Source organism: Nelumbo lutea, chromosome 6, assembly GCF_056320005.1.
Source record: "Nelumbo lutea isolate HS-2025 chromosome 6, American lotus-T2T, whole genome shotgun sequence".
Classification (NCBI taxonomy): Eukaryota; Viridiplantae; Streptophyta; class Magnoliopsida; order Proteales; family Nelumbonaceae; genus Nelumbo; species Nelumbo lutea.
This window is the reverse complement of record NC_142689.1, coordinates 62,019,639-62,047,055: the sequence shown is the minus strand read 5'-3', so window position 1 is coordinate 62,047,055 and position 27,417 is coordinate 62,019,639. Positions and strand designations below refer to the sequence as shown.

At 42.2% G+C, this 27,417-nt stretch overlaps 2 protein-coding genes across 3 annotated transcripts; one reads left to right on the top strand and one right to left on the bottom strand.

The window, feature by feature from the left end:
- Positions 1–10,495: 10,495 nt before the first annotated feature.
- On the bottom strand, positions 10,496–20,174 carry LOC148849189 (UDP-N-acetylmuramoyl-L-alanyl-D-glutamate-2, 6-diaminopimelate ligase). Of its 2 annotated transcripts, none has more exons than XM_088949512.1 (5): positions 19,973–20,174; positions 19,754–19,806; positions 11,313–11,489; positions 11,115–11,207; positions 10,496–11,016 (listed from the first exon to the last, which is right to left on the bottom strand). In XM_088949512.1, exons 1-5 carry the CDS (start codon positions 20,027–20,029, stop codon positions 10,848–10,850), a joined length of 549 nt encoding a protein of 182 aa, XP_088805638.1. In that variant the 5' UTR covers positions 20,030–20,174; the 3' UTR covers positions 10,496–10,847. The 2 variants fall into 2 exon arrangements, with proteins under 2 accessions (XP_088805638.1, XP_088805639.1); XM_088949513.1 differs by having other exon boundaries at positions 11,115–11,195.
- Positions 20,175–22,162: 1,988 nt separating this feature from the next.
- LOC148849188 (clast3-like protein) lies at positions 22,163–26,796 on the top strand. The gene is made up of 7 exons (XM_088951583.1): positions 22,163–22,621; positions 22,753–22,918; positions 24,097–24,155; positions 24,686–24,804; positions 24,913–25,150; positions 25,703–25,826; positions 26,531–26,796. The coding sequence occupies exons 1-7, from the start codon at positions 22,562–22,564 to the stop codon at positions 26,608–26,610; spliced, it is 846 nt and encodes a 281-aa protein (XP_088807709.1). The 5' UTR covers positions 22,163–22,561; the 3' UTR covers positions 26,611–26,796.
- The last annotated feature ends 621 nt before the right edge of the window (positions 26,797–27,417 follow it).

Genomic DNA, 27,417 nt, shown 5'->3' with positions numbered 1-27,417 from the left:
TATCAGCCTTGAAAGAAGTAAGAGGGTTGTTATCACTATGGAGGTTGTAGATTGAGCCGAACTCTCCCTTGGTCAGCTCGGGGCCCGCACTACAACCCATGCCATGGTGGTGAGTTCACTCCCTAATAGCCACCTCTCTCTCTCCTTTCTTTCCTTCTTCTTTCTTTAGTACTAACCAACCTCCTTCTGCCAGGTGAACACTGTTGTGCACGCGCTGACCTTTCAGTCCGACAAACACTTGAGGCGTGCTTTGGCTGCTGAAGAGTCATCTTGCGTGGCTCACACTGAGTTGAGGGCAGCTTGGGGCAAGATTCACCAGTTGGAGAGTGACGCTACCGCCCAAAAGAGCTCTATCGAAGCGCTGCTGTTGGAGAAGGAGGAGCTGGCCCGCGAGAGGGATAGGTTGAAGGCCGAGGTGAATGGGCTCAGAGAAGGTTAGGAAGCCTTGAAGCTCGAGGTGGAGAGTCTCAAGGCGTGTTAGAGGGCTTCGCAGCTTGAGGTGCAGGGGCTCAAGGAAGCCAAGGAGGCCTTGGAGCACGAGGTGGAGTACCTCAAAGCTGACATCAAGGAGAAGACTGAGATCTTTGATGAAGATCTCGGAGAGGCGAAGGTCCAGGCCGTCATCGACTATGTCAAGTCATCTAGGTTTGATAACGTAATGTCGCAGGCCTACTGTAGGGGGTTCAAGCTTGGTAGGTGGTGGATGAGGCGCGTATACCCTGACCTTGACGTAAGCGCCTTCACCACTTATAAAATTACCGACGACATGGACCGTCAAGCCACAAAGGACCCAGACTTCGACGATGAGGGCAGCAACGAGGAGGCCGATACTACCAACCCAGCTGACACCCTGGAGGAGGCCCCTGAAGAGGCCCCGAGTAAGGCTGATAGGCCTTCCAAGTAGTTGTGTGTTACTTGTATTTTCTTTTCTTGTTTCTTTGTACATGGGATTCTGTAATGAAATTACACTCATGCAATGAGAGTATATATGTATATTCTGTTAAGCGCTTGTGTGGTTTATTTCTGCCGGAGTGTTTGCCATATCCGAGCCGTTGAGTTAGTAAATTCGGTTCCGAGGTGAGCGACCCTTTACCGCTATCACCCCGAACTGTCTTCCTGCACTTAGTAGGGGTGGTCATTAGGTTTGAGCAACGTACGCCGAGGTAGGCATAGTAAGGCGCATGTCCGACCTACCTGCTTGGCTATTTAGGTTGGCGTTTACCTCTAGTAGCATATATCGAGGTAGGCTAGGAGTCAAAAAGTCAGTTCTCGAGACGCCTTTGGTCTTTGGCATGCTAAGCCTTTGGTCTTTAGTTAACCAAGCACGTTGACCCTTAGGCTAGAGGGAGTGGCCCGTGGTCACTCTAAACTGTTTTCCTGGAGTCTGCCCCTACTAGGGGGGTGACTTTACCTCGTGCTGCCGAGATTGTCACTAGTTTGGCAGATTGGCCCCAAGGCTAGAAGGGAGTGGCTCGCGGTTCACTCAGTTCGGTGGTTCACAGGTAATATAGTCTTAGGTTGACAATATTCCACGCCCGAGGTACTTGTTTCCCTTCTAGGGTTTCGAGTTTGTATGTTCCTTCCCCGAGTACTCGTTTTACTCAATAGGGCCCTTCCCAGTTTGGACTGAGCTTGCCAATACCGGGCTCAGGCACCATGTTGGAGAGTTCACTTTTTGACCTTGGTGTTATAGTACCGAGCTATCCTTTGTTGATAGGTCGTGGTCCTAATGTATGTGAGGTGCTGCACTTCGTCTAGCAGGTCGAGGTTGGTACATAGCTCATCTTCGTTTGCTCTGTCTTTGTATGCTTTCTATCTCAGTGAGGAGACATCAATCTCGACTGGGATGATTGCTTTGGTACCGTATGTAAGGTTAAAGGGAGTTTCTCATGTGGTAGTCCTTTCTGCGGTACGGTAGGCCCAAAGTACATTGGGCAGATCGTCCGTCCACAGTCCCTTAGCTCAGTCCAGGCGCGCTTTCAGTCCATGAAGGATAGCCCTGTTCGTAACTTCCATTTGGCCATTCGCCTGAGGGTGTGCCACTGAGGTGAAGTTCTACTAAATTCCCATGTCTCGGCACCAGTTTTGGAACTTGATGTCCTCGAACTGCTTACCATTATCGGAGATCAGTACCCGAGGTAATCCGAAGCGACACACTATGTTCTTCCAAAAGAAGTTCTGCACGTTCCGAGCTGTGATTGTCGTGAGAGGTTCGGCTTCGACCCACTTTGTGAAATAGTCCACTGCCACCACTAGGAACCTTCTTTGCCCTGTTGCTGGTGGGAATGGCCTGAGTAGGTCAATCCCCCATTGTGCAAATGGCCATGGGCTAGTGAGGTATTTCACATCGGCGGCAAGCCAGTGGTGGATGTTAGCGTGCTTCTGGCACTTGTCGCATTTTTTTACAAGCTCAGTCGCATCTGCTTTCATGGTTGGCCAGTAATACCCTTGTCGTAGTGCTTTCTGAGAGAGGGCCCTGCCCCCCAAGTGTCCACCGCATAGGCCTTCATGAGTGTCGCGGAGGACGAGCTCGGCTTCTGAGGGTCGCAGGTAGGGCAGTGTGTAGGATCTTCGGTACAGTCGTCCGCCTATCACGACGTATTTGGCTGCCTAGCATTCTACCCTCCTAGCAGCATTACGGTCTGCGGAGAGGGCCCTGCATAGCAGAAAGCTCGTGAGTGGATCAATCCAGCTCGGCTCTGCTTGAACGACAGGAGAGACCTCCTCTGCCCCCCTAAGAATGCTAGGTCGAGGTAAGTTTTCTATATACATAGTCCTCATGGTGTTGTCCCCCGTGCTGGCTAACCGTGACAGGGCATCGGCCTTAGCGTTCTCTGATCTTGGGATTTGTTGGATGAAATGTGACCGGAAGTTGAGCGGAGTCTCTCTTACTTTGGCTAAGTATGCTACCATAGTTGGTTCGCGAGCTTCATACTCACCCAGGACTTGATTTACCACGAGCTGGGAGTCACTGCAGACAACGATGTGCTTGGCTTTCACTTCCTTTGCAAGGGCCAGCCCAGCTAGCAGCACCTCATATTCTTCTTCGTTGTTGGATGCCATGAACTCAAAGCATAGTGCATACTCCAGTTTCACACCGCTTGGTCTGTACAGGACGATCCTAGTTCCGTTGCCCTACCGATTTGACGAGCCATCTACGTGAAGGATACAGGGTTCTTCATCCCAGTTTGGGCTTGGCCTAATTAGGAGAGATGCCACGCTGGTTGCTACTTCACGGTGCTCGAGTTCAACCAGTCCAGGAACTCCGAGCTCTCCCATACTGGGAGCCTCGTGTTCTACTGGCCTGGGGACTTCAGAGCTAAAGGTGCATTCTGCAACAAAATTTGTCAAGGCTTGGGCCTTGATAGCGGTTCATGGCTTATATTGGAGCTCGTACTCGCTGAGATCGATGGCCCACTTTGTTAACCTCCCCGAGATCTCGGGCTTGAGCAAAACTTGCCTCAGAGGTTTATTGGTAAGGACAACGACGGTGTGAGCTTGGAAGTATGGGCGAAGCTTTTGGGCTGCTATAACCAGTGCATAGGCTAACTTTTCTATCTTCGAGTATCTCGTCTCTGCTCCCTGCAACATTTTACTAACATAATAGATGGGTCGTTGGACCTGATCTACTTCTCTTATTAGTATTGAGCTAACCACCTCGTCACTCGTCGAGAGGTACAGCTCTAAAACATCACCCACTTCGGGCTGGGTCAAGACTGGGATGCTGGCGAGGTGCCTTTTGAGTTCGTCGAACGCGAGCTGGCACTCTTCAGTTCATTCAAAGCCTTTGCTTTTTATGGACTTAAAGAAAGGCAGACAGCGATCTGCGGACTTGGATAAAAAGCGACTTAAGGCGGCCAACCAGCCATTCAGCTTCTAGACCTCTTTTAACTTTTGGGGTGGTCTTATTTCCAGGATGGCCTTGATTTTGTCTGGGTTGGCCTCAATGCCTTGCCGGTTGACGATGAACCCTAGGAATTTACCCGAGGTGACATCGAAGACGCACTTATTCGGATTTAACTTCATATTAAATCTACGTAGAATTTCAAAGACTGAGTGTAAATCTTGTATTAATTCATGTGAAACTTGGGTCTTGACAACCATGTCGTCTACATAACACTGCTTTTGTGCCAACAAGTGGCTCAAATAGCTTATTTACAAGTCTCTGAAAAGTAGCCCCAGCGTTCTTCAGCCCGAAGGGCATGACCTTGTAGCAGTACAGGCCAGATTCGGTTATGAAGGCGGTCTTCTCCTCGTCTGGTGGGTCCATTTTTATTTGGTTATAGCCCGAATAGGCATCCAAGAAGTTCAACAACTCATGCCCCGAGGTCGCATCCACTAGGCGGTCAATCCTGGGAAGTGGGAAGCAGTCTTTTGGGCAAGCCCGATTCAGGTCGGTGTAGTCAACGCACATGCGCCACTTACTGTTTGCCTTTTTCACCAGAACGGGGTTGGCTACCCAACTCGGGTAATGGACTTCCTTGATAAAATCGGCTGCAAGGAGTTTCCCAACCTCCTCGTCAACTACCCTCCATCATTCTGGGGCTAGGTTGTGCTTCTTTTGTCTAACGGGCCTAACAGTTGAGACCATAGGGGCTCCTCGATAGAAGCGCCAATTTGAAGTACCCAAGCTGGATCATCTGCCAAAGTCAGGATGGGGATGGTCTCCTCGATAGGAGTGAGCTGCTCTACAGGTCGTCCCAGTTCGAGGTCGTCATCTACCTTGGCCTTTCTTTTGAGGGCAGCTACATAGCATTTGCGGAACTCGAGCTGATTGCCCCGCGCCACTCCGACTCCAAAATCCCATAGGGAACTTCATCGCTAGGTAGTAGGTGGAGACTACTGCTCGCAAGACGTGGATGATGGGTCGGCCTACTATCGCGTTGTATGGAGAGGGGGTTGCAACCACCAAGAACTCGTGATTCAGCCTTACCACACTGGGCCAAGTACCGACCTCCATCGGCACAGTGACTTTCCCTAACGGCCTGACCTCCTCGCCGCTGAATCCCACCAGTGGAGTGCTTGCGGGCTTCAAGTCACCCTCTGGGATCTGAAGCTGATCAAAGGCTGTCTTGAAAAGGATGTCTGTCGAGCTGCCTAAATCTACCAGGACACGTTTGACTTCGAAGTCGTTGACCTTGATCTTGATGATGAGCGCGTCATCGTGGGGTAGTGGACTCCCCGCACGTCGTCTTCAGTGAAGAAGATCGGCTCCTCCACCCTTGGCCGCTTCGGGGGGTTTAACTCTTCTCTGGCGGTTTCACGGGCTGATGACCAAGCTACTGCCGAGGTGCAACCCGCGACAATTGATCCTCCAACGATTACGTGGATGGTCCCTCGGACTGGCCTCTCGTCTGGAGGCTGCCCCTGCGGCTGCTCCACCTGTCTACTAGACTCGGGGTTTCTTTATTCTGCCCCGTGCCGACCTGCTTTATTATTATTATTGCCATGCTGTACAAAAATTTCTCAAATATCCGCGACGGATGAGCTCTTCTATCTCATCGTGGAGGTTATTACAATTTTCAGTGCTATGATCGTGATCTCTATGGAAGCTATAGTACAAGTTCTTTCTCCTAACACTAGGATCGGCCTTGAGCCGAGGTGGCCACTTTACATATGGGGCGTCCTTGATCGCCATGAGGATCTCGGCCCGCTTCGTGTTGAGGGGTGTAAACACCCTTTCTACTGTTGGAGTTCAGAAAGGTTGGACTGGTTGTGCCCCCCGAGCTTGATCCTTCTTCTTCTTGTAGTCATTAGGAGTCGGGGGTTCCAGTTCCCTCTTTCTTTTTTCGGGGGTGTACTCGCCCTTCTGGTTGATCTCCTCCTTTGTTCCTATGAACTGATCTGCAAGCTCGAGGAACTCGGTCACGGTTTTGGGCTGGTTGACGACCACGTGCCATCTGAACTCTCTATGGGTGATACCTCGTTTCGCCACCGTAAGCCGAACTACAGGGTCCAGGTTGGGCATCTGTAGGCAAGCGTCATTAAACCGCTTGATATAGCTCCGAATGGAGTCCCCCTCCCTTTGGACTATGCTAAGGAGGCTTTCTTGGGTCCTTGGGCATCTCTTGCTAGTGACGAAGTGGGAGGTAAAGACCTCCATGAACCGTGCCCAGCTCTTTATCGAGCCTGGCGAGAGGTTTCGGTACCAGGTGCGGGCCACCCCTTTGAACGTAGTGGAGAAGGCCATGCTCATGCAAGATTTGCTTGCCCTGGCCAAATGTATCTGGGACTGGAAGGCGTCGACGTGATGGTTGGGGTCGAATGCCCATCGCACTTGTCCAACGGTGGGAGCTTGAAGTCTTTGGGCATGGGGACTGCTAGGAGCTCTGGGGACAGAGGAGAGGGGACCAAGAGAAGTGGTGTGGCTCTCACCTCTCCCGAACTTATTTCTATTTTTCCCTTGAGCTTGGACAGGTTGGGGACGGTGGTAGTCCGATAGGCCCAACGACGTCTTCGCTGCTTCTTGGCCGGCTCGGCATTGGTGCTACTGGCCTCTGTATTGCTAAGTTCGATGGGCCCAGCGAGAGGCAGGGATGGCTGCCGGTAGCTGCAGACAGAAGGACCTTGCTCCAGGTCGTCGGCTAGCATCTCGAACCGGTTCTCCGCGAGCAGAGGCTCGAACTACGAGTGCTGGGGTGACACCGGCCTAACTGGTTGGAAAGCCCCCGACCTGACTTTGGGTCGCGTGACGGGGGTAGGGAGTCTTCCCTTCCTTTCGTGAGTTGATGCTGAAGTCTCTCCCTACCAGGAAGGGGGTTCACTACGGCACTAAGGCTTGGCTGGCTACGCCACCGAATGTCGGGGAGAGAGTGAAGGGAACTGTTGCTGGTATTGGTACTGAGACACTTGGTGCAGCACTTGCTGCTAGTGAAGCTGGAGTTGTTAGAACTGCTGCATTTGGGCTTGCATGGTCCGCATGCACTGCATCAAGTCTTCGAGTTGGCCTTGGTCGGCCATCGGAGGGAGAACGGCGGGTTCAGCAGAGGTCGTCCCGACTGTAGGGTGCAGCGGGACGGTTATGGCTGCCACCATTACGGGCACGTTCAGGCTAGGAATCTCGTCTGCAGAGAGGGGGACGGTGAACTACCTGATGCAAACGGTGGGTAGTTGAAGTTGCTCCTCTGGGGTGCTCCAGCGTTCGGAGTTGCTAGAAGAAGCCATGGGTGTCAGTGGTGCTGATGAGCAAAAGAGGGAAGTACACAGAGATTAAAGGGAGGCTTTTCGAAGCGTTTCCCACAGATGGTGCCAAATGATGTTGCACGATCTGGGCACTCCTAGCTAGTTGTGACCTGGCTTCTGACTGGAACGAACGATACCTGAGAGGAAGGAGAAAGTGAAGGGTTCCCAGGGAGTTGTCCCGATGGGAACACTCCAATGGCTAAGTTAGGACTGGAGAAAATCTCAAAGAGAGTAGAGAGTAAGAGTGCTCAAAGTGCTTAAGCTTCAATACCTTTTCTTTGTGTGGGTTAGAGTTCTTTTATGTTGGAGCCTAGTCATACTTGGCATAACCGCCATCGCCCTTGTCGTTACTGCCAGGGCAGATGTGGCAGGCATAGGTTGCCGCCACAAACAACCATTGCCAGGTACGGGCTTGACAGACGTGTCATGCTTTCCAGAGGAGGCAAATAGAACGCCGCCTGGCGAGGGATTAGAGCCCTGCCACCAGGTCCGGTGGGTACGAATGTCAGACAGGGCTCCCCACAACCTACTGAGCTACCGCGCATCGGACTGTCTGGGGCAAGTTTGTCCCTGTACCGAGGTGCTGAGGTGTCTGCACTGTGGGGAGGGAGGACGGTGCTGCCTCGAGGTGCTCAGGACACTTAGCCACGAGCCAGGGTGCTTCCTCTTTGGGAAGGGAGAGCTTCGGGCCCCTTAGGGGGAGCTCAAGTCCTTGGGAGAGCTCGGGACCTTCCACACCTGGTGGGAGTCAAAATTGGCCAGGCGTCAGTCCCCGTCGAGTTGCTTAACTCGCCGAGTGGCCAGCATTGGACTCGGCGTGTCTCTCCTGTCGAGTTGTGGTCATGTTGTCAGGTTGAGCTGTTCACTGGGCCAGGTCATACACACGTGTCCCCGGGCTACAAGGTCGGGCCAAATCACCCTTCATCAGGTGTCAATGGACTGGTTTTGGATTGGACCCCATCCAAATCAAAATCAATTTGAATGGATCGAATGGACCAACAAGATATATTGAATTGGATCAATCCAGACTTAGTGGTCCAAAGTATTTATTGCATTGGATTGGACCTGGTCCATCTGTAATGAATTTATATTGGATTGGGTTGGATTAAGCCGATATCTAGTCCATTGATATAAGATAAGAGTACAAGTGTCAATGGATGGATTTGAATTGAAACCGATCTAAACTAAAACAAATTTAAACAGATTGGACGGTCCAGACATTGAGTTAGACCGGTCTAGAATGGTCCAAAATATTCATTGAATTGAATTGGAGCTGATCCATTTGTAATGGATTCACATTGCATTGGATCGGATTGGACCAAATCCAATCCAATTGACACCCCTAATTCCATCCACGCCAGGGTGGATGCTTCTTGTCACGAAGTGTTGTTCCTCTTAAACTGAGGTGATCATGAAACATTTTCCCACTCAAAAGTAAATGCTTATTAAAGAATAGTGACACTTGCTGGCCTATCCAACGAAAAATAAAGTAATAATTTGGGGATAGATTAATAAAAGAAGAAATAGAACACTTCATAACAAATGACAAAAGAACGACCAAAGAACATAACCAGATTACCCAACTACCGAATCAATAATACAAATTAACTATTTGAAACATACGACTATTTGGAATGCTTACATTGGAAAAACAATACCCTACTTTGTGAGATAATATTATAAAGTACCGTTTACACTACCGACCCTAGCCCCATTTATTGAAATTGAACATTCAGAAAGTTCATGTCTGTTAATTAAGCATTTCAGTGCTTAGAGCATAAACTTCGGACAAGCATATGAAAGTAAACTAGAAGTGCGTACCATTTTTAATTAGCGGTGAGAAAAGTGGTTGAAATTACTTGTTGTCGTTGTATGTATTACGTGATCCGTCGGCAGTAGATTTGTAAGGGTGTTCTTTTTTTGGATTTTGAGAGGGGAGAATTGATCAAGAAACCCATGTTTATTTTTCAGTTTTATGTGAAAATCAGTTAAAGTTTATTTTCCTGGTATCATTTACCCGAATAAGTGGTACCCATTTCCTAGGTGAATAAATTAACTTTTCTCATTTAATAAGAAGTTGCTAATAATTGGATGGGACAAAAATGTTCTTTTAGTAATGAAACTTTTATAGCTAAGATTGTCACTGCCTTATTTACATGGGAAATAAAAGAATATGGATAAATGCACTTATGCGAGTAAGTCTTTCCTAGGAAACACTTACCCCAAATAGTCAATTTCGAAAGAACTTATTGTCAACCTCTTTCAGATATGAATCTATCTGATTCAAAAGAGAAGAACTTGCATCAGTATCTCAATTTCAATTCAAACAGGGGTTTGATTCACACTCCATGTTCTCAGAAATATTTACCATCCGAAGTGTATTTATCTGCTTAAGCGATTTGTTTTGTCGAAAAGCAAACAAGGCAGTAGCGTTATATCAAAAGTTCAAAATTTTGTCACGTACTTGTCATATTCAGGGTTTCAGGGGTAACAAGGCTTTTACCGACCCCTGAATATGTTTGAAACAAACTAAAAAATAAATGTGTTAATAAAAGGTCGGACACACCCAATTCGGCATATTAACACTTTGAACCTGGCGTTATATTAAAAGAATTTAAAGCAAGTTTATAGAATATTTAAAAAGTTGTTAAGACTCAAACAATCTCTGGATATATGCTTAATAACAATTCAAAAGATCAAGTTGCATTGTTGTGATCTGAGTGAGAATCTTGCCTTAAGCACTGCTAGAGTTTTAGGGTCTCAGATGTTTGCAGCACTGTTTTCAAAACCGGACCGGACCGGAAAAACCAGGAACTGGTCGCCTAACCGATTCTGTTTTCCTCAAAAACGTCCAAACGGTTTTGACAGTTTTCTAATTTTTTTTAAATTTTTTTATTTTTTTGTCAGAACGGGCCAGCTGTTCAGGTTGAACAGTCAAACCATTCGAACCGATAAACAGACCCCTAACCGGTTCGATCACCGGTTCGTTTTTAAAAACCATGGTTTGCAGAGTGCCCATTTTATATGGGAAGGCCTTACCTCCAACTCCATTATGAGATGGGAATCTCAGGCTCCTGAGTTCTGAGCTCAATTCTTCATTTTAGCAATTGGTAGATTTCGACACATGAATACTAACAAAATGGTGAGCCTATGAAGTAATTGAAAATTGGAAACTTTAACACTTCAATCCATTAAATTGTCTTGTGAAATGTCTTTGTTGGAAACCACTTTGCATCTGTCTGAACCCAAGATAATATATTTAACTAATTTCACTTGAACCAAGGTATAGATATACAAGTGGATCCAGAGCCTGTAAGAAGAAACCTCCTCTAATATTCATTATTTTAAAAGAGCCTTCTCTCCCGAATCTTTGTAAATGGCAATTAATAGGCAAACAAGCAATACCACCACGATACAAGTGTGATTACACGATGATACATATCGGGAATCAAAATTAACAGAATATTGAAATTTGAAACCACCCCATAGCCTTAATCTCTTTTTGGTCTCTACTTCAAAATCATTCCCACTTTTTCCTGATCACCAACACTACTTGAAAATATGAGAAGCAACGTTAACATTGCAAATATAGCTGCGCTTCAAGGAAGAAGAAGAGTGTTGTGCTATGACTTGAAATAAAAAATAATAAAAAAAACCTAACACTTTCACTTCTTGTTTAGCAAACCGCATGTTGATAGGAGGCGTAATGCTTGGTTAGAGTTGTTTAAAACCGCAGATGATCTTGAAACCTGCATTTTCCTTTGTTTCAAGAATTCCAAGGAGTTTTGCAAGCATTGAGCAGGTGGTATGTCCTTCAATATCACAGGTTCTGGCCTGCAAATCATTTTCGATAGAAGATGAGCTAAGATTAATTACAGAATTGTCAAAGACCCAATATAGAAAAGCAAGAGCACAGAAAAAGGTTTTTTTACCCAGAGCCTTTTGGCTTTTTCTTTTTTGGGGTAACTTTTCCCTCGAGCTTCTCTTCATCAGAATCTGATAGGAAGACTTTCCTGCACAAGGAACTGATGTTGGAGATGCTCTTCCATATATATGATAGCCTTACACGCACACACACATGCATGTCCGCACACACACACACACACAAATACAAACACAGAGTAGCATACTTCTCACGAGCTGCAAGCAGATTAACAATGTTGTTTGGAAGCATTCCAACAGTATCCTGGACCTCCTGAAGTGGTTCAGATTCTATTGCATCTTCTACAGTTTCATCAAATTCTGCTAGTTGTTGAGTTCTCCTTTGGGCCCACTTCCTCCGACGTTCTTTGCCTTCTCGAGCAATTCTAGAAAGAAAGTGGAGGCTAATTCAGATCAGAGAATAAAGGAACAACCAAACAAGACATTACACAAATAGAATATCTATGCACATACTATTTTCAGATTAGAAGTTACATTAAATACAAATTTATATTTTTATAATAATGAAATACAAATTTAATGATAAAAAAAGAAAGCAAGGTCTTATGCTCTAGAAACATGAAAATAAGACTCAAGAGGAAAGTAATTATCATGTGGAACCCTTTACAATTAGAAATTCTTTACTTCTAAAAAGTGGGGCTTTCAGTGAAAATAGTGGCACCCCCACTACCTTGTCAAGACTTTTCTAGTGCATCACATGCCCAGGGAAACAGATGACCATAGTTGTCAAGGCAACGCCTAGGCAACAAGGCACCCTTGGAGGCTCGCCTCGCCTGGTCACCAAGCAGTTTTGTGCACTGTGTTATAAAATATATACTTTTAATTTTTGACATTATAATTATTAAACTAGAATATTCATTTATGTGTTTATATACTAATTTCTTTTTATTATTTGTTAGGGTTTAATCAACACAAACATTGCAAACTGCTGTATTGAACCCATGGTTCAAAGTATCGATACACCTCTGTGTATCGGTGCTTATAACGACACTCCCCCTATTTTCTATTTCTTTGGTTTTCAATTTCATCTTTAAATATATATTATTTAAAAAAAAAGGGTCCCCTATCCCAAAGACACATACAATACACCTGATACAGGGTGTATCGTATCAAAATTTTGATCCTTGATTGAACCCTCAAAGATTTCAAAACCTGAACCAGTAAGCAAGGGAAGAACTAAGAATTTTGTCTAATCAACTGTCAACACATTTTCTTCTTCCACCTTATCTTTTCTTCTTTTCCTATAACAAAAGTAGGGGTTCAGCCCCTACATTTTTTGAATTTTCTTTCCTCTGTTCTTTTTCTTCTCATAAAATGTTGATTTTCTAGACTTAAACATGAAATCTATAATTCTCTTATGAAAATTATGGATAATTATCAAGGAAAGATGATTTTGGATGATTATGGAACCTAGGGAACTACCCTAGGATATATGGTTTTACGTAAAAGAAATCCATCGCCTAGGCGGGTGCCTAGGCGACAAGGCGCCCCCCTGTCGCTTAGCCTTGCCAATGGCGCCTTGAAAACTATGTAGATGACTTGGTTAATGAGGTAAACTTTGCTAAAGGGCCAACCTGATTAGAATATCCCCGAAAGGGGGAAGCTTTTACTTGATTCTTTGAGCTTCCATAGGTTATTCTTTGACTACCACAGAAAAATCCCAAATGATTTCTGATTTCAATGACATCTTCTCTTCCTCATCTTGTCTATTTAATGCTTTGTTCTCTAACCTCGCAAAAACCAACAACGACACTGAAGAGAATATTGGTTTTATCTTATAAGCACCACCTGCCCATTCAAAAGATGCTTCAGGGTTGCAATATGAACATTTCTTTCCTTTATATTCTTCTCTTTTTTTTTTTTTTTGAGCATTTCTTTGCAACAAAACAAGAGGAAAACAAGGTGCCTGAGAAAATCAACCTGTGCACTGCATAACCTTCTCAAGCAACCTACTGGTCAATGGAAATCAACATAAATTCCACCTAGACACAATTTCCTGCTCATCATCTGTAGCTAATGGTAACCTGTTCAAATATCATATGCCAGAACTTGGTAAGAACTAGTTATCTGTAAATAAATGTGTCATCCACTTGTTTTTATGAGTAATGAAAATTATTTTATTAAAGATTAAATAAGAACTGTTACATAATACAACATTAAATATCCATAAAGAGGCACGAGTTGCAGACTCAAAGGCAAAACAAGCTTACAATTGAGCCCATAATAAGTGATCCCTATCCCCCTAAAGGACCAAGCTACCGTCTCTGGCTCCTTCAACCATCCAACTACTAGTTTAGAATCACGTTGAACCAGCAACTTCCCAAAGTTCAGCTCCTTAGCAATCTCTGCTCCCTGTAGAACTGCTTGAACCTCTGCATTAACCGCATTCCCCACTCCAATTGGACCAGAGAACATGGCAACAATTCTGCCCCTCTGCATTCCTAAAGACTCCTCCAATAGCAGAAGGCAAAAGTGAATGTGTCATCCACTTTTCTCCCTTGGTACCTAGGAATCTCTCTCTAAACCCCCAAATCTCCTCTTAAAAGAACCATCCTGAAATCTAAGCTAACCAAAATTAATCCCTCCTTTTTCGATAATTAAAAGGAGAGAATTGTATTTATATCAAGAAAGTAATCTCCTTGATAGTTTAGTCCTCTTAAGATAACTGTTAGCTGCAGTATAAAGGGTCGAGAAGGAAAAGGAGTTGGGCATTGATAGTCTAGCCACCGAGGGTGATTCGAGAAATGGCTGAAGAAAGGGGAGGGAGTGACATGGCACCTCAGGAATGATTTCAGGCGATTTAAATGGTTATCAAAGGACATGACAATCAGAGTTTAAGTGGGTGAGAAGAACTGCCAACAGCTTGGCAGATGGTCTAGCTAAGCAAGGGGTACAAAGAAAGGGGAGGGAGTGACATGGCTGAAGAAAGGGGAGGGAGTGACATGGCACCTCAGGAATGATTTCAGGCGATTTAAATGGTTATCAAAGGACATGACAATCAGAGTTTAAGTGGGTGAGAAGAACTGCCAACAGCTTGGCAGATGGTCTAGCTAAGCAAGGGGTACAAAGAACTCAATTGTAATATCTGGGTTGAGTCAGCTTTCTATAGCTGTGTTTTTCCTTTTTTCACAACCTCTTGTTGTATTCATGCCTGTTTTTTATTAATGAAATCAATTCTGTGTTGCTGATCAAAAAGAACAAATAAAAAAGAAAGTAATCTCCTTGGAAAATCCAAAAGAATATGTTTCTCCCATCCCTCCTACCAAGTTGCTAATTAAAAAACAAAAAAAAAAAGAAAAAGAAAATCCAATTTCACATGAACTGCCTCTGAGATAATACTGCAAAGGTAGTTGTACTACTAGGAAGAAAGAAAATAAAAGAAAATCCGAATAGAAGACCTTAGCTCCCAATGCCCGAAAGTGCATTCAATACAGCCTCCCCTTCAAGGCCTTTGTACAATAGGTGGTGAAGGTGATCCCACTGGTGGATTCTGATCAAAAGATCTATTGACCTATTTTCTATAAGGTAAACAATTACAGACCCCACTAAGCCACCAACAACAATGAGCAATTTAACTACCTCTATATCTGTTCTCAATGTGTTAAAATGGATAAGAAAAACACAAGGCTAAAAATGAACTGCTTGCTGCTGATAAAAATAAATAAATAAATAAAACAAGAACTGCTTTGCTTGGTAGAATTTAGAAACACCAATAAAATTGAAAAATAGAGAAAATAAAGAAAAACAGAACAGGAGATAGGGGAGCGAGCTGAGGTAACCACTTTCCCCTTTTTAAGAATTCACTGTATCAATTGAAAGAAAGCGTGAACAGGAGATGGTCAGCAACTATATGTTGACAACCCCATACAGTTGGGATAAGGCTTGGATGATGATGAATTGAAAGAAAACGGAGGAAGCTGCCTATGCAGAATTACAAAGTATAACCAGTCATTGTAAAGGATCATATGTTACACGGCAGAGGTATAGGACTTGAGAATATGATTTAGGGGCTCAGCTGCTATATTTTAGGGCCTGTTCGTTTGCTCTGAAGTCTAACATCCGAAAGTGCAATAATTACATTAAGAGTAGACCTGTTCATGGGTCGGGTAGCCCGATGGCCCGACCCGCACCCCGGTCGGGCTTGGTCATGTAATTAGGCCCGCAGGCCTGACCTCGGGCCTAACACAATAAGCCCGACTGTGTTTCGGGCCGGGCTCAGGATTTGTCAAAAAAGCCTGGCCCGAGCCCGACCCAAGCCCAGCCTGACCCGACTTAGCATTATATATTTTATAAAATACATAATATGTATTTTATATATTATATAAAATATATAAATAATATAATATTTATTGAAATATATACTTATAATTTAATATATACATTTTTTATTTTTTTCTTTATAATTTCTCTCTCTCTCTCTCTCTCTCTCTTCATCCGCTTCAGCAGTAGTAACAGCATGGGCTAAATTTTGGGCTCGGGCCCAGGCCCGGGCTTTTTATGAGGGCCGGACTCAGGCCCAAGTTGTAGGCCCGATGGTCGGGCCGGGCTCTGGCTCGGGCTCGGTCCTTAGAAAAATCTATTAATATAGAGTGAAAGCCCAGCCCGAGCCTGGCCCATGAACAGGTCTAATTAAAAGGTATATTGGTATTGGTGAACTTTTCTTTCCTCTAAATGCAGAGAATGTTGTTCTGAATTCCGAAAATTATCAAATATCCATTTTGAGCCCATATATGAGAGTTTTTGTTTGTCTTTTGGAGGGTATCATTGGAAAACAAAAAAAAAATGTATGACTGCACTTTAAGAGATAAGAGATAAGAGGAAACGAACAAACATTTTTCTCTTAAAGTTAAAAGATTCCTATTAAGAGATAAGAGTTAAGAGGAAACAAACAGGCCCTTAGTTTCAAGTTACATTTTTGAAGTATACTTTTATGTTGTATAAATAATAGGATATAGGATAATTGTTAAAAAAAGAAATAAAAATTAAACAGATATTAATAAACCAATGCAAACAACTCTTAGAAAACACATCAAGTATTACAAATTTACCATGAGAATTTAAGATTGTTTCATCACATATTACAGGTGCCATCATCATCTACGCTTTATCCCAACTATAAGGGGTCGGCTTCTACATATTACAGATATGACAAAGAGAAAAGTCCCCTTAGTGCAAGTGTCTGATGCATGTACAACAACCATTTTTAAGTGTTCATACAATATAGAAAGGGATCAGCCCTAAAGATAGGCCACAAAGAGAAAGAGATCTGAAATTATTCAGTCCCATTCAAACACAAAATCAGAGGGCCGAGAGACTATGAAGCCCCACTACAATATCCAGCAAACTTCCTTCACCCTTTTCAACTCTAACCACAGGATTAATGAATACCAGATTTCTCTAAAACGCGATGTGGCAATCCCTCACCTTGAGGACGAAGGGGCAATGGAATAAAATGGATACCAATTCTTCCTTCTTCCCACACATAGAGCACACATTTGAATATTGAAAAGATATTTCTATATGTTTTCATTAACCAACGAAAAAAAAAGATATTTCTATATGATGATCTTACCCAATAACCCAAAGAGTAATCCATATGAAAAAGACTAAGGTATATGGGAGCTCCAAGTAAATCTAGCAGCAAAGGACCATCCTCCCTCTCCACTTAATTGGAAGATAGGCACATCAAATGAAATCTTCCCACATGTTCAGGTTGGTTAAGAGATGAAATTGGCTTGATGGGATAAGAACATGAAGTATTTTCCATGTGATGGGAAATATATAAAGAAAGAACAACCATCTTTTACATATAGATATTAGTTGACATTTCAAAAGAAAATGCAGACTAGAAATTTAAAAGATAGCTCAACTAAAGGTCTTCCCTAAAGATAACCTTGTCACCTTTCCAGTTGCTGCATTTAATATTATGTGTGTGTGAGAGTGAGAAATGGGGGAGGGGAGAGTGAGGGAAGGGGGATGACTGCATTTGAAGCAGCTTCTTGGAACATGTAGAACATAATTTATGATTGGATATGCTGACTGGCTATGTTTTTATCCTATGGAAATTCTGGCTTGTTTCTCTTTTGACATCCCCTCTGGATTTTACATTGAAATCTCTCCTCACTTTTCTTATAAATTCTCTTCATCTATCAAAACAAACAAATGGATAAATAAACTAGTTCAAGAATGTGAACATAGAGGAATATGATGTCACCTTAGGTGATTTTACTTAAAGCTCTAGACCTAGAATTGATAGTAAAATTAGGTTTGTATATATTGTTAAAACAATTAGATTTGTATATGGGATCAGATTAGAAGGACCAATTGGATATTTTTTCTTTTTTGAAAGGTAAGGTAAAAATTTTATTGAATAAGAGAAAAAAGGATACAACAGCTTCCTGGCCAGTGGAAGCTTAGCCAGGAAAGAAAAAACACCAACTTACAGATTCACAAGGACTTAGACTTAAGCAGCTAAGACACATTCAGAAGGACCAATTGGACAATAGAGATAGAGAAATTTGTTCTAATTATTTTGAGTGGAGAAAAATCAAGGATGATTAAGAAAACTCATAATTAAGAGCAAAACATCAAAATTGTGCATGGAGGTCTCCTCTCTATTATTTTTTTGATCAACAAAACTAAGGTTTTAACCATTTACCCATTACACTCAAGTGCCCTCTCCATTATCAGTATCAGTGTTTTAAAAGGCATGGGAGGCGTGGTGAGGTGCCCCCAAAATGCCCTAAGGCATATGCCATAGGCATTGATACCTCTAAGGCGTATGCCTTAGGTACAAGAGGTGTACGCTTCATATGCCTTTTTCATGAGGTGTGCTAGAGCCATATGCCTCATGCACCTCACACACACCTCATACAAAAAGACAAAAAAAAAAGAGAAAAGAAAGGAAAGGATAGGAAAAGAAAGGAAAGGGAAAGAAAAATAAAAGTAGAAAGAGAAGAAAAAAAGAGAACAAATAAAACAAAAGGAAAGGGAAGGAAAGAGAAGGGGAAAGAAAGTGGGTCGGGGCTCCAGCCTTGGACCCCCTTGGCTGGGTAGCGAAGCCCAACCCTTTTCAACTAGTGTTATGCATCTTCATTCTTCATTCTTCTTAATATAAAAGATTTTTATTAAAAATAAAGAAAAATGAGATCCTCCTTCCTCTTCTTCCTCCTCCCCCTCCTCCTTCCTCCTCATCTCCCTCCTCTTAAGGAAGTTTACGCTTCTTACATTCTGAAGTCTGAACTATGCCTCACACCTCCAAGTAGTGGAATGCTTCACGTCCTCCATGTTCCCTAATTTGCAAGATTATAAGCATTTTATTCATCTCCCAAGGACACCATCTAGCCCAAACATCAAACTTGCAATGTTTTCCCATGTATTTTCTTTCTGAGTACATTCTTTCCCATGTGTTAGGCATCAGGAGCCATTGCCTAATCATTTTTTAATAAATGGAATTATTGCCTAATTATTGGCACCATTGAATAGGGGTGCTCTACTGAACTGTGGGCTATTTCTTAAACTGAACCGATACTACCGGTTTTGGTTAGTGGGTTTTTTTTACACTAACCAAAAACTGAACTGGTCCTTCAGTTTTTCAAAAATACCAAATTGAACCAGAACCGATTGGTTCAGTTTTTCAGTTTTTTATGAGCACCCCTACCATTGGATAGCATTAGCAGAGTTGCCTTCAATGACTAATTACTTGACAATTTGAAAACCCATTAAGAGAATGTAGGCTTAATTCAGAAACAAAAGACTCCAAGATTTAGTACTAGGCAGGTTTGAACCACCTAAATTTCTGATGAAGAGAAACCACAAACCATTACTATCATGTTTCACCTCCATGAATCTGTCCACTAGAGAAAAAGCAAATCCTAATTATAAGTTAGAGGTTATTGTGTATCAAAAATTAAAGAAAACAGTTAATCTTTGGGGTATGTAGATATGGCATTACGCAGTGATCCAACCTTTCTTTCTTTTCACCATGGATCATTACTTTATTCATTAATACCATTAGCACAGCTTCCCTTTTCTTGGATCTTGTCAAAGCAACATTACCAATAAGTAGGCTATCGATATCTTCAAACCCATCCATAACTTTGCACTACCTTCGATTTTTCATTGCATCTAACCTCATCATCATCCCACAAGCATCTAAACCTTGTTGTTGTACTCTTTCAAGACGGTCCAATCAATGCATGGAGACTGTATGACACTAGGTGCACAATATACCGCATTAATTTCAACTTCCATCTCTTCTGTACTCTGATACTAGAACGATGCCAATTGGAAGGTAATAAGCCTAAAAAAAGTGTAGTTGGGTAAACGGGTATAGAGATATAACATGTAAGGTTATAACAGATTCAAAAGGATGATGAGATTATTATGTTATCGGGTTCATTTAAACCGCTCATCCACAGACTCGAAGCAACATCTCATCGTTCCTAATAGCTGCATTCAGGAGAGACTTTATTAAATACTAAAAGTTTCTATATCAATGTCCAACGGAATATCGTTAAAAATAGCTAGGCCATAAAATTCAAGTCAACAGAATCCAAAATGATAAACCAAAGCATAAGCAGGAAAATAAAAGCATCCAAAAAGACAACAGGAGCAACTATCGTAATACCTGGTTTTGTTTTCCCTCTGGACTTTTCTGATCTCTTCATCCTGTTTAATGCCCTGTATTGGAAAGAAGATTGCATACTTAAGACCTCGGTTAAGAGAAGAAACTTACCAAACTTTATCAAAAAACAAAAGATTTTCCGTGCATACATATATACTCTGATGAAAACAGAAATTAATAACAAGATAGAATTTCATAGAGACAGTGGGAAGCCGAACAAACCTGCTCGGAGGTGAACTCCTCGGGCGCATCGGAGGAGTCGTCATCCCTTTCCGACATCGATTCCAAGCTTTGCTCAGTTGTCTTTTTTTGTTTTCCTTTGCTTCACTATGTGTGTAATTGAGGCGAGAGAGTTGCTGCAACTGGCGTGTAGGGTTTTTGACGGTTTCACAACAGTAAAGGAAGAGCTAGGTAGTGCGACTGTGTGAGGTATTAACCCTTAGGTCCAGTTAGGGATGGAGTGGGTCAATTCAACCCGGATGGAGTGGGTCAATTCAACCCGTATAGTCGAATAGTCCAGTTAGGGATATGCTACTAACAAAACGCTTCCAACACTATTCCAACTAGCCATCGTAGCCGTACATTGAGAACTATATCCGCATATACGGCTGCAACGGGTGGTTGGAACGTTGTTGGCATCATGTATTTGATAGCTGATTGAAACTCGACCAATGAGAGTGTGCATTGTTAGGGTCGCACCATTGCCGTCGTGTTTCGGGATTGATTGATGTCTTTGGCCATGTTAGTTGGATAGCCTGTCACACGTCGCAACAGCTCTATGTTGTTGATAAGCACATGTGTCAAAGATCATGAAATTGTCCCAAGACCTCGATCGCCGGTCTACTTGTTTGAGCGTTGGGATCTCTACAAAGAATGTGACCGAATGCATCACAACACTCGACTATTTAAAACCACTTTCATCGAGGTATCTCTCTCTTCAACCCTTGGTCTCTCTAACCTCCCTTCTGTTCCCCTATTCTCCTCAATCTTACTCGGCTAAGACCAATTCATTGCCAATAGCTTGCTTCGATCAACCTTTTCATTTTTTATTGACTTGAACATCGAAATTTCTTACCCGGGGACCTCTTCCTTAGCACCTTTGATTGTATTTGGTTGCAGGTTTCTACTTAGTGCACTACCTCATGACTAGACTTATTCATGGGTCGGGTAGCCTGATGGCCTGGCCCGCACCCCAGTCGGGCTTGGTCATGTAATTAGGCCCGCGAGCTTAATCTTGGGCCTGACACAGTAAGTCCAACTGTGTTACAGGCCGGGTTCGGAATTTGTCAAAAAAGCCTGGCCCAAGTCGAGCCCATCCCAACCCGACTCAGTATTATATATTTTATAAACTACATAATATGTATTTTTATATATTATATAAAATATATAAATAATATAATATTTATTGAAATATATATATTTATAATTTAATATATATATTTACATTTTTTTCTTTATAATTTCTCTCTCACTCTCTCTTTCTCTCTATTTAGTCGCTTCAGTAGTAATAACAATATGGGCTAAATTTCAGGCTCAGGCCCAGGCCCGGGCTTCGGGCTTTTTGTGAGGGCCGGGCTCAAGCCCAAGTTGTAGGCCTGATGGTCAGGCTGGGCTCGGGCTCGAACCTTAAAAAAATCTGTTAATATAGAGTGAAAGCCCGACCCATGAACAGGTCTACTCATGACTAGACCTATTCATGGGCTGGGTAGCCCGACGCGTCGCCCCGCCCCCCAGATGAGCTTGAACACACATTTGAGCCCATAGGCTTGACCTCGGGCCTAAAAGCCCAAATCCAACTATGTTGCGGGTCGGGCTTAGGATTTGTTAAAAAAGCCCAACCCAACCTTACCTAGAGGTTAAATAAAAAAACCCTAATATCCTAACCCCTTTTCTCATTCATCTCTTTCTTGTCTAAGCCAGTTAGTCGAACCTCTTTTCAAATTTCACAGTGACTCACAACCTCACACTCTCAGGCAAATACAGAACCAACAAACACTCACTGGCGCAACCAGTAAACTCCAACAAATCGACGTGAGTCTTTTCTCTCTCTCTCTCTCTCTCTCTCTCTCTCATTCATCTCCTCAGTTCTCACCTCTTCTCTCTCAAATTTCAAATGCGAACTCAAGCACCAGTGGCGGCGATGAATCCTCTCTCTCTCTCTCTCAGACACGAACTCAACACTGACGAACACAATCACCGGTGATGAATCCTTTCTTCTGTTAAGTTGGACTTTGGGCTTTTTATTAAGGTCAGGCTCAGGCCCATATTATAGGCTTATTGGTCGGAGTGGACTTGAGCTCGGGCCTAACAAAATTCTATTTATGAAGAATAAAAGCCCGACCCGGCTGATGAAGATGTCTACTCATGACTCATCCTTTCACCTTGCTCATCCAAGTTAGTAGAACCTTATTTGCTGCACTTTGTACCACATCAATCATAGTCATCTCCTCTCTAATCCCAACTGGGTAGGGATATGCTACGAACTAAACGCTCTCAAGAGTCGCATGTATAACAATTGACACGTGAGAGGTTCCCAATGCACGGCTGCACCGGCTGTTGGGACTTGTGTTGTGACACCGGTTTAATCATCGGTTCGTCTGGTTTTAATTGTTAATCCTTCCGGATCCGGGTTCGTGATATTGCGTCGATTCTTTTCCTTCTTTGATTTTTGGCGAAGATCGATGGACTCCTGATTCCTGAAGGCTGAAGCATTGGCGCACAAGGAGAAGCAATACCTCAAACGCGAAACAACTATTGATATAGTAAGATCGCGCGCAATAAGGAGCCCGTTCACGCTAAACAACTGATAATATGGAATTCATACTCGAAGAAGGGAAACATCTCCACGAAGAATGTTCCACTCTGATTCTGGTATATCCAGTTTCCAATGCTTTCTAGATATTTTAGGGTTCCATTAATCTAGGGTTTATTGTTATTTGTTCTTCAATAATGCCAAATGTAGTTAAAAGTTAGGGCTTTGATATGGTTCTCGTCATTTTCAGCCTGCATTGTCGATTGGGAACGTGGGGCAATTAGCAATAGATCTCTTGATCTCTTCTATGGGAGCAGACAGAGTCGGCTATTTGGATGACCCCTTCGTTCTTCCCTGTGTCGGAAACGATGCCTATGGATCGGCTTCGAGAGGAGATCTTGCTTTGCCCCTTGAAGGTGTTCTTCTATTCAAGAATATTCCAGACTTTTTCTTTTTGCCTGTCTATTAATTTTGAAATTATTTTATTTTCGAAAAAAAAATTAGTATGTTCTGATTTCTGAAGGAAAGGTAAATATAGAAGTTGTTACTATCAAAGAAAACATATCAAATGTAAAACTGTGACCAAGTATAATGAGAGGCTGTACAGCACTATAAATTGTAACATGAAAGGCTATACAAAAATAACCGTAATGATCAAAATTAACATGGAAGTTAAGAAACAGGGAATATGAGACAGCCCTGAAAAGTGATTTCATCACCAGCCAAGTCCAAAGAGTGCCAATTTTGTTTTTTACTACGCCATCCGTAGAACTGAGTTTGTTCTCGAATACCTGGGAATTTCTATAGTTCCATATCTTCCAAATAATTGCAGCCCAACGCCAAAATTTTTTGAAGGGCTCCATATATTTCATTAGAGTTTGGTTTTTATTGCCCGGAGCTTTTAATGTAAATTACAATTCATGTTCGCATCTTGCAGTTGTAACTTTTAATAGAAAAGGAATCTAAGCGTAAGGTGTTCCACCATTCAATTGGGTCCCGTCTTGGATATCTGATGCCAAAATGTCTTCCTTATTGGATGACAATGTACATCCTGTTGATATTATTTCTACAATTCTACTTCCATCAGGACAAGTTTGAATGCATTTTTCTCATCTTAGAGTCCAAAATAGTGTAAGAAATCAGGATGTTTATGATTTTCGGTTCTAGTTTTAAACTTTTCTCAATGGGTCTTATCATGTGTCTCACAGGTAGCACCAAAAGACCATTACTTAATGCTGGTCTCAATTATCTGGGGTCTTAGCCAGGGTGTTCTCATGCTTGTCAAGGAATGGTACCTTGACAGATTGCACCTCCCTGTATATGCTACAGTATGATGTGAATATGACCATCTTTACTGAGTCATGGTGGTTGTTTTCTTTTAAAAGAATGTATCTTGTTTCAGTTGGCTTTAAAAGTCATAATACTGGTTTAGCTATCTTATTGTTGGGTTAACTTAATTTCAAGCCATTAAATACATGGTTCAGTGTTGTAAAGCTAGTGCTTCTCTAACTGCTGCAGTCATCCGGTTGACAGCATAGAGTAATATTTATTCATAGAAAGAAGCACAGAGTAATATTCTGCTTCTGTCTTGCAGCATATGAGTCTCCTTCTAATGCTTTGAGTCTAATCCAACAAAGGTCCCCACTTGTTAAGGTATTCTGTCAATTCCCTATCATTTTATAATTGCATATATGATGCCATAAGTTTATATGTGTGTGTGTGTATACCCACTGTTAGAAGGTAACACTTGGTTCCCCTCTGGCTTGCTAACACTTGGTTCCTCTCTGTCTTACTCTTGTAACGCTAAGTTCCACATGCAAATAAATGAACTTTCCTTCTATTCTCAGGTGTAGATTGTGTTACTTGTTCTGGATTTTTATTGGATATCATATCTCTCATAAAGGATATGACACCTACAGATAGACCAACAGATAATTGTTATTTGCCTAGTTTTTCCAATGTTCAAGACTGTAAATTCTGCACTTAGATTTTCGTCTAATTTATTGCTCTATACTTAGCTCTTATTAATGTGGTAGAAAGTAAAGCTACCATGGGTTAAGAGCAAAGGGTAATTAGCATCGTCACAGGGTTATGAGCCTTTCTTTATGATTTTATCTTCTGTACCTTGTCTTGATGCTTTGAGTTCTTGAAAGAGAAGCCTGACATCTCACGAATAATAACAGGGAAAGATGGTTGAATTTGCAAAAAATTTGGCTGATTTTGCCATTTCTAGTAGGAAGAACCATGTTGTTGTGCTTTCTAGCTTGGATGCTGGAAGGAGGAAGAGAAATGACACGTCAAGGTTAGTCTCAAGAATTCATGATTATCTTAACCTTCAGGTTTGTGTTTGTCTTGCTGGTGATTTTTGTTTTTCAGTTTGTCCATAAAAAAACTTTGGTTGTCATTTCAGTGAAATGCAAATATATTATCTCTCAAGTACCCACAAGGATGGAACAGATGATCATTGTGAAAAGATGGGATGGAAGAGACTGCAGGAATACAACCCTACTGAAAGGAAATGGGAGTTTCTCAATGATCTAGCTGAGGGGAAGTTCATTGATGAAGGAAATTGGCCTTCTGAAGATGAATTGATTGACGAAGATTACTACCCAAGTTTGCCATTTGCTGCACTCTTCTCTTGTTTCAAGGTATGTTTTGGAGCCCAACAAATTTTTATTTTTATTACAAAAAGCTTGGGAAGCCTCTAATTGAACCTAGCCCCTCATCTAACCTGATCCTGTTTATATGCATATAAGGATCTTTTTATGGTTATATATACAAATTCACACACACACACACACACACACCACATACATAAGCATGTTACATCTATTTTTCGATGGATGACAATAACATTTATTAGATTATTGGAAAACAATATATTCAATGTGCCCTGAACCCCATTTCTGGTTTATCGTGTGTACAATTACCCTCTTGAAAGATAACTTACTAGATATTAAGGTGGCATTTAGTAATGTTCTGCTGGAACATTTTTGGTGTCCCTGGGAGGACAAAATATTGCATTTTTGTTCCTATAACACCCAAAAAAAGCTCCACAAAATTCCACCTAAGTTTCTAAGCTATAAATAGCTTGCCAACCATGTATTTTGTAGTCTCTGTCTGCTGCGAATAGTTTGTAGAACTGTAATATATCTCAGATCAATATTGTCTTATGATAGCCTCTTGGGTTATGGAATCAGGCTAAAGGTCTGAAGGTTACTTGCATCTTATGCTATTGCTCTGAAGGAGATAACGTACCAGATTCTTTCCAGTTGGCAGAGGCAACATGCAAACTTCTAGGGCTGAGCATTTCCAATTTCCATGGTGAGTTCTGCACATCATATTTGATCTTGTTGTCAAGACAGTCAAGTTGCCCCTTGTGAATAGAAATCAGATAATGACTAGACAACCACTTAATTAGTCTCCCGCTTATACCTTGATATGCTTGCATTTGGAAAGCCACCTTCTCAGATGGAATACTTTAGACGCTTGATGCCATGACCTCTCCAAGCATTAGGAGTGTGCTTTAGATTTAGGGAGTGTTCACCAGTATGTGTGATTTTGATTTCAAAATCATACATATCGGCAAGCACCCTTAGTTTAGAAGTTTTATATTGTCCATTCAGTCTTGTTTCGTATATGCTTGACTCGAGAGGTAGTCACCAATTGAGGGGTATACTCATAAACTGGTTGACGACATGGAAAAGAGTGAGTCATGGTTCACTAGGGTGTGCTTGCCAATATGTATGATTTTGTTTTTTCAGAACAAGAATAACTGTCACATCAGCAAAAACAATATTATTTTGCTGATGTGGCAGTTGCTTTTGTTTTGAAAAACAAAATCAAACTTATTAGTGAGCACCACCTATGGATTTCAAGAAGTTTGCAGTTAATGCATGAACATAAAGTAAGAAACTGCCACATTGGAATCTAAGGACACTAAAGGAGTCCAAAGGCAATAATATTTGATTAAATGGTTAATACCTTAACATTTTAATCATACTCATTGGTCCTAATGGTTTTTTCAGGCAAGCAGGGTGGTGGATGGCTCATTCCGTTCTCATGGACGAGTTTGTATGGGCCACCTCCAGATATCTCACTTTTTTAGTGGTTTTGATGATCCCCAAGGGTGAGCTTCTGTCAACTCTAATGAGGACAACTAGAAAATTGTTGGGTAGGGGCTTCTTCAAACTAAACTTTGTGATTTCAAAGTCTGTATGGTATCAAAAAGAAGAGAAAAACAATCACATAGAGGGTGGATAATATATACTAAAAGGATGAAGTGTTGGGAAAATCTCCATTCCTCTTCTTACTCCTCTGGTAAAGCAACTTATATGTTTCCCAGATACAGATGGACATGGTGTCAGTGGCACCCTTGTATACCTGGGTGTCATAGAGTGACTTCTTCGGTTGTGCGCCCCCCCCCCCCCTTCAAAAGAAAAAAAAAAAGGAAAAGAAAGCAAAAGATATTGCATGCATGCATGATCAAGAAAAGTTACAGTAAACCAGGCTATTCCAGGTGATGCATACATAACTTTCTTAATTCATGTTTAATCGATTTGTTTGAATCAAAATGCGGTATTATGAGCCTTCTTAAAGATTATTCTCTTGGTTTAATGGGGATTACTTTTATGACCTTCTATTTCATATACCATTCGTTCTTGAGGTCAGTGAGTTTGTTTGAAGTTCTCAAGTTTGTGCCCCTCCCCCTCAAAGTACTCCTTTTTCTTTCTTTCTTTCTTTCTTTATTTATTTTTCAATTCACTGTTTCTAACTATGGAAGTTCTGGACGGTTAATTTGTTATTTATCAAATAAATAGACAGTTCTCGATTGTTAACCATATTAAAAAAACACTTTGGTCGAATTCCCAACATGCTAACATCCATAGTGGCTCCAGAGTCTAGAGCATGCCCT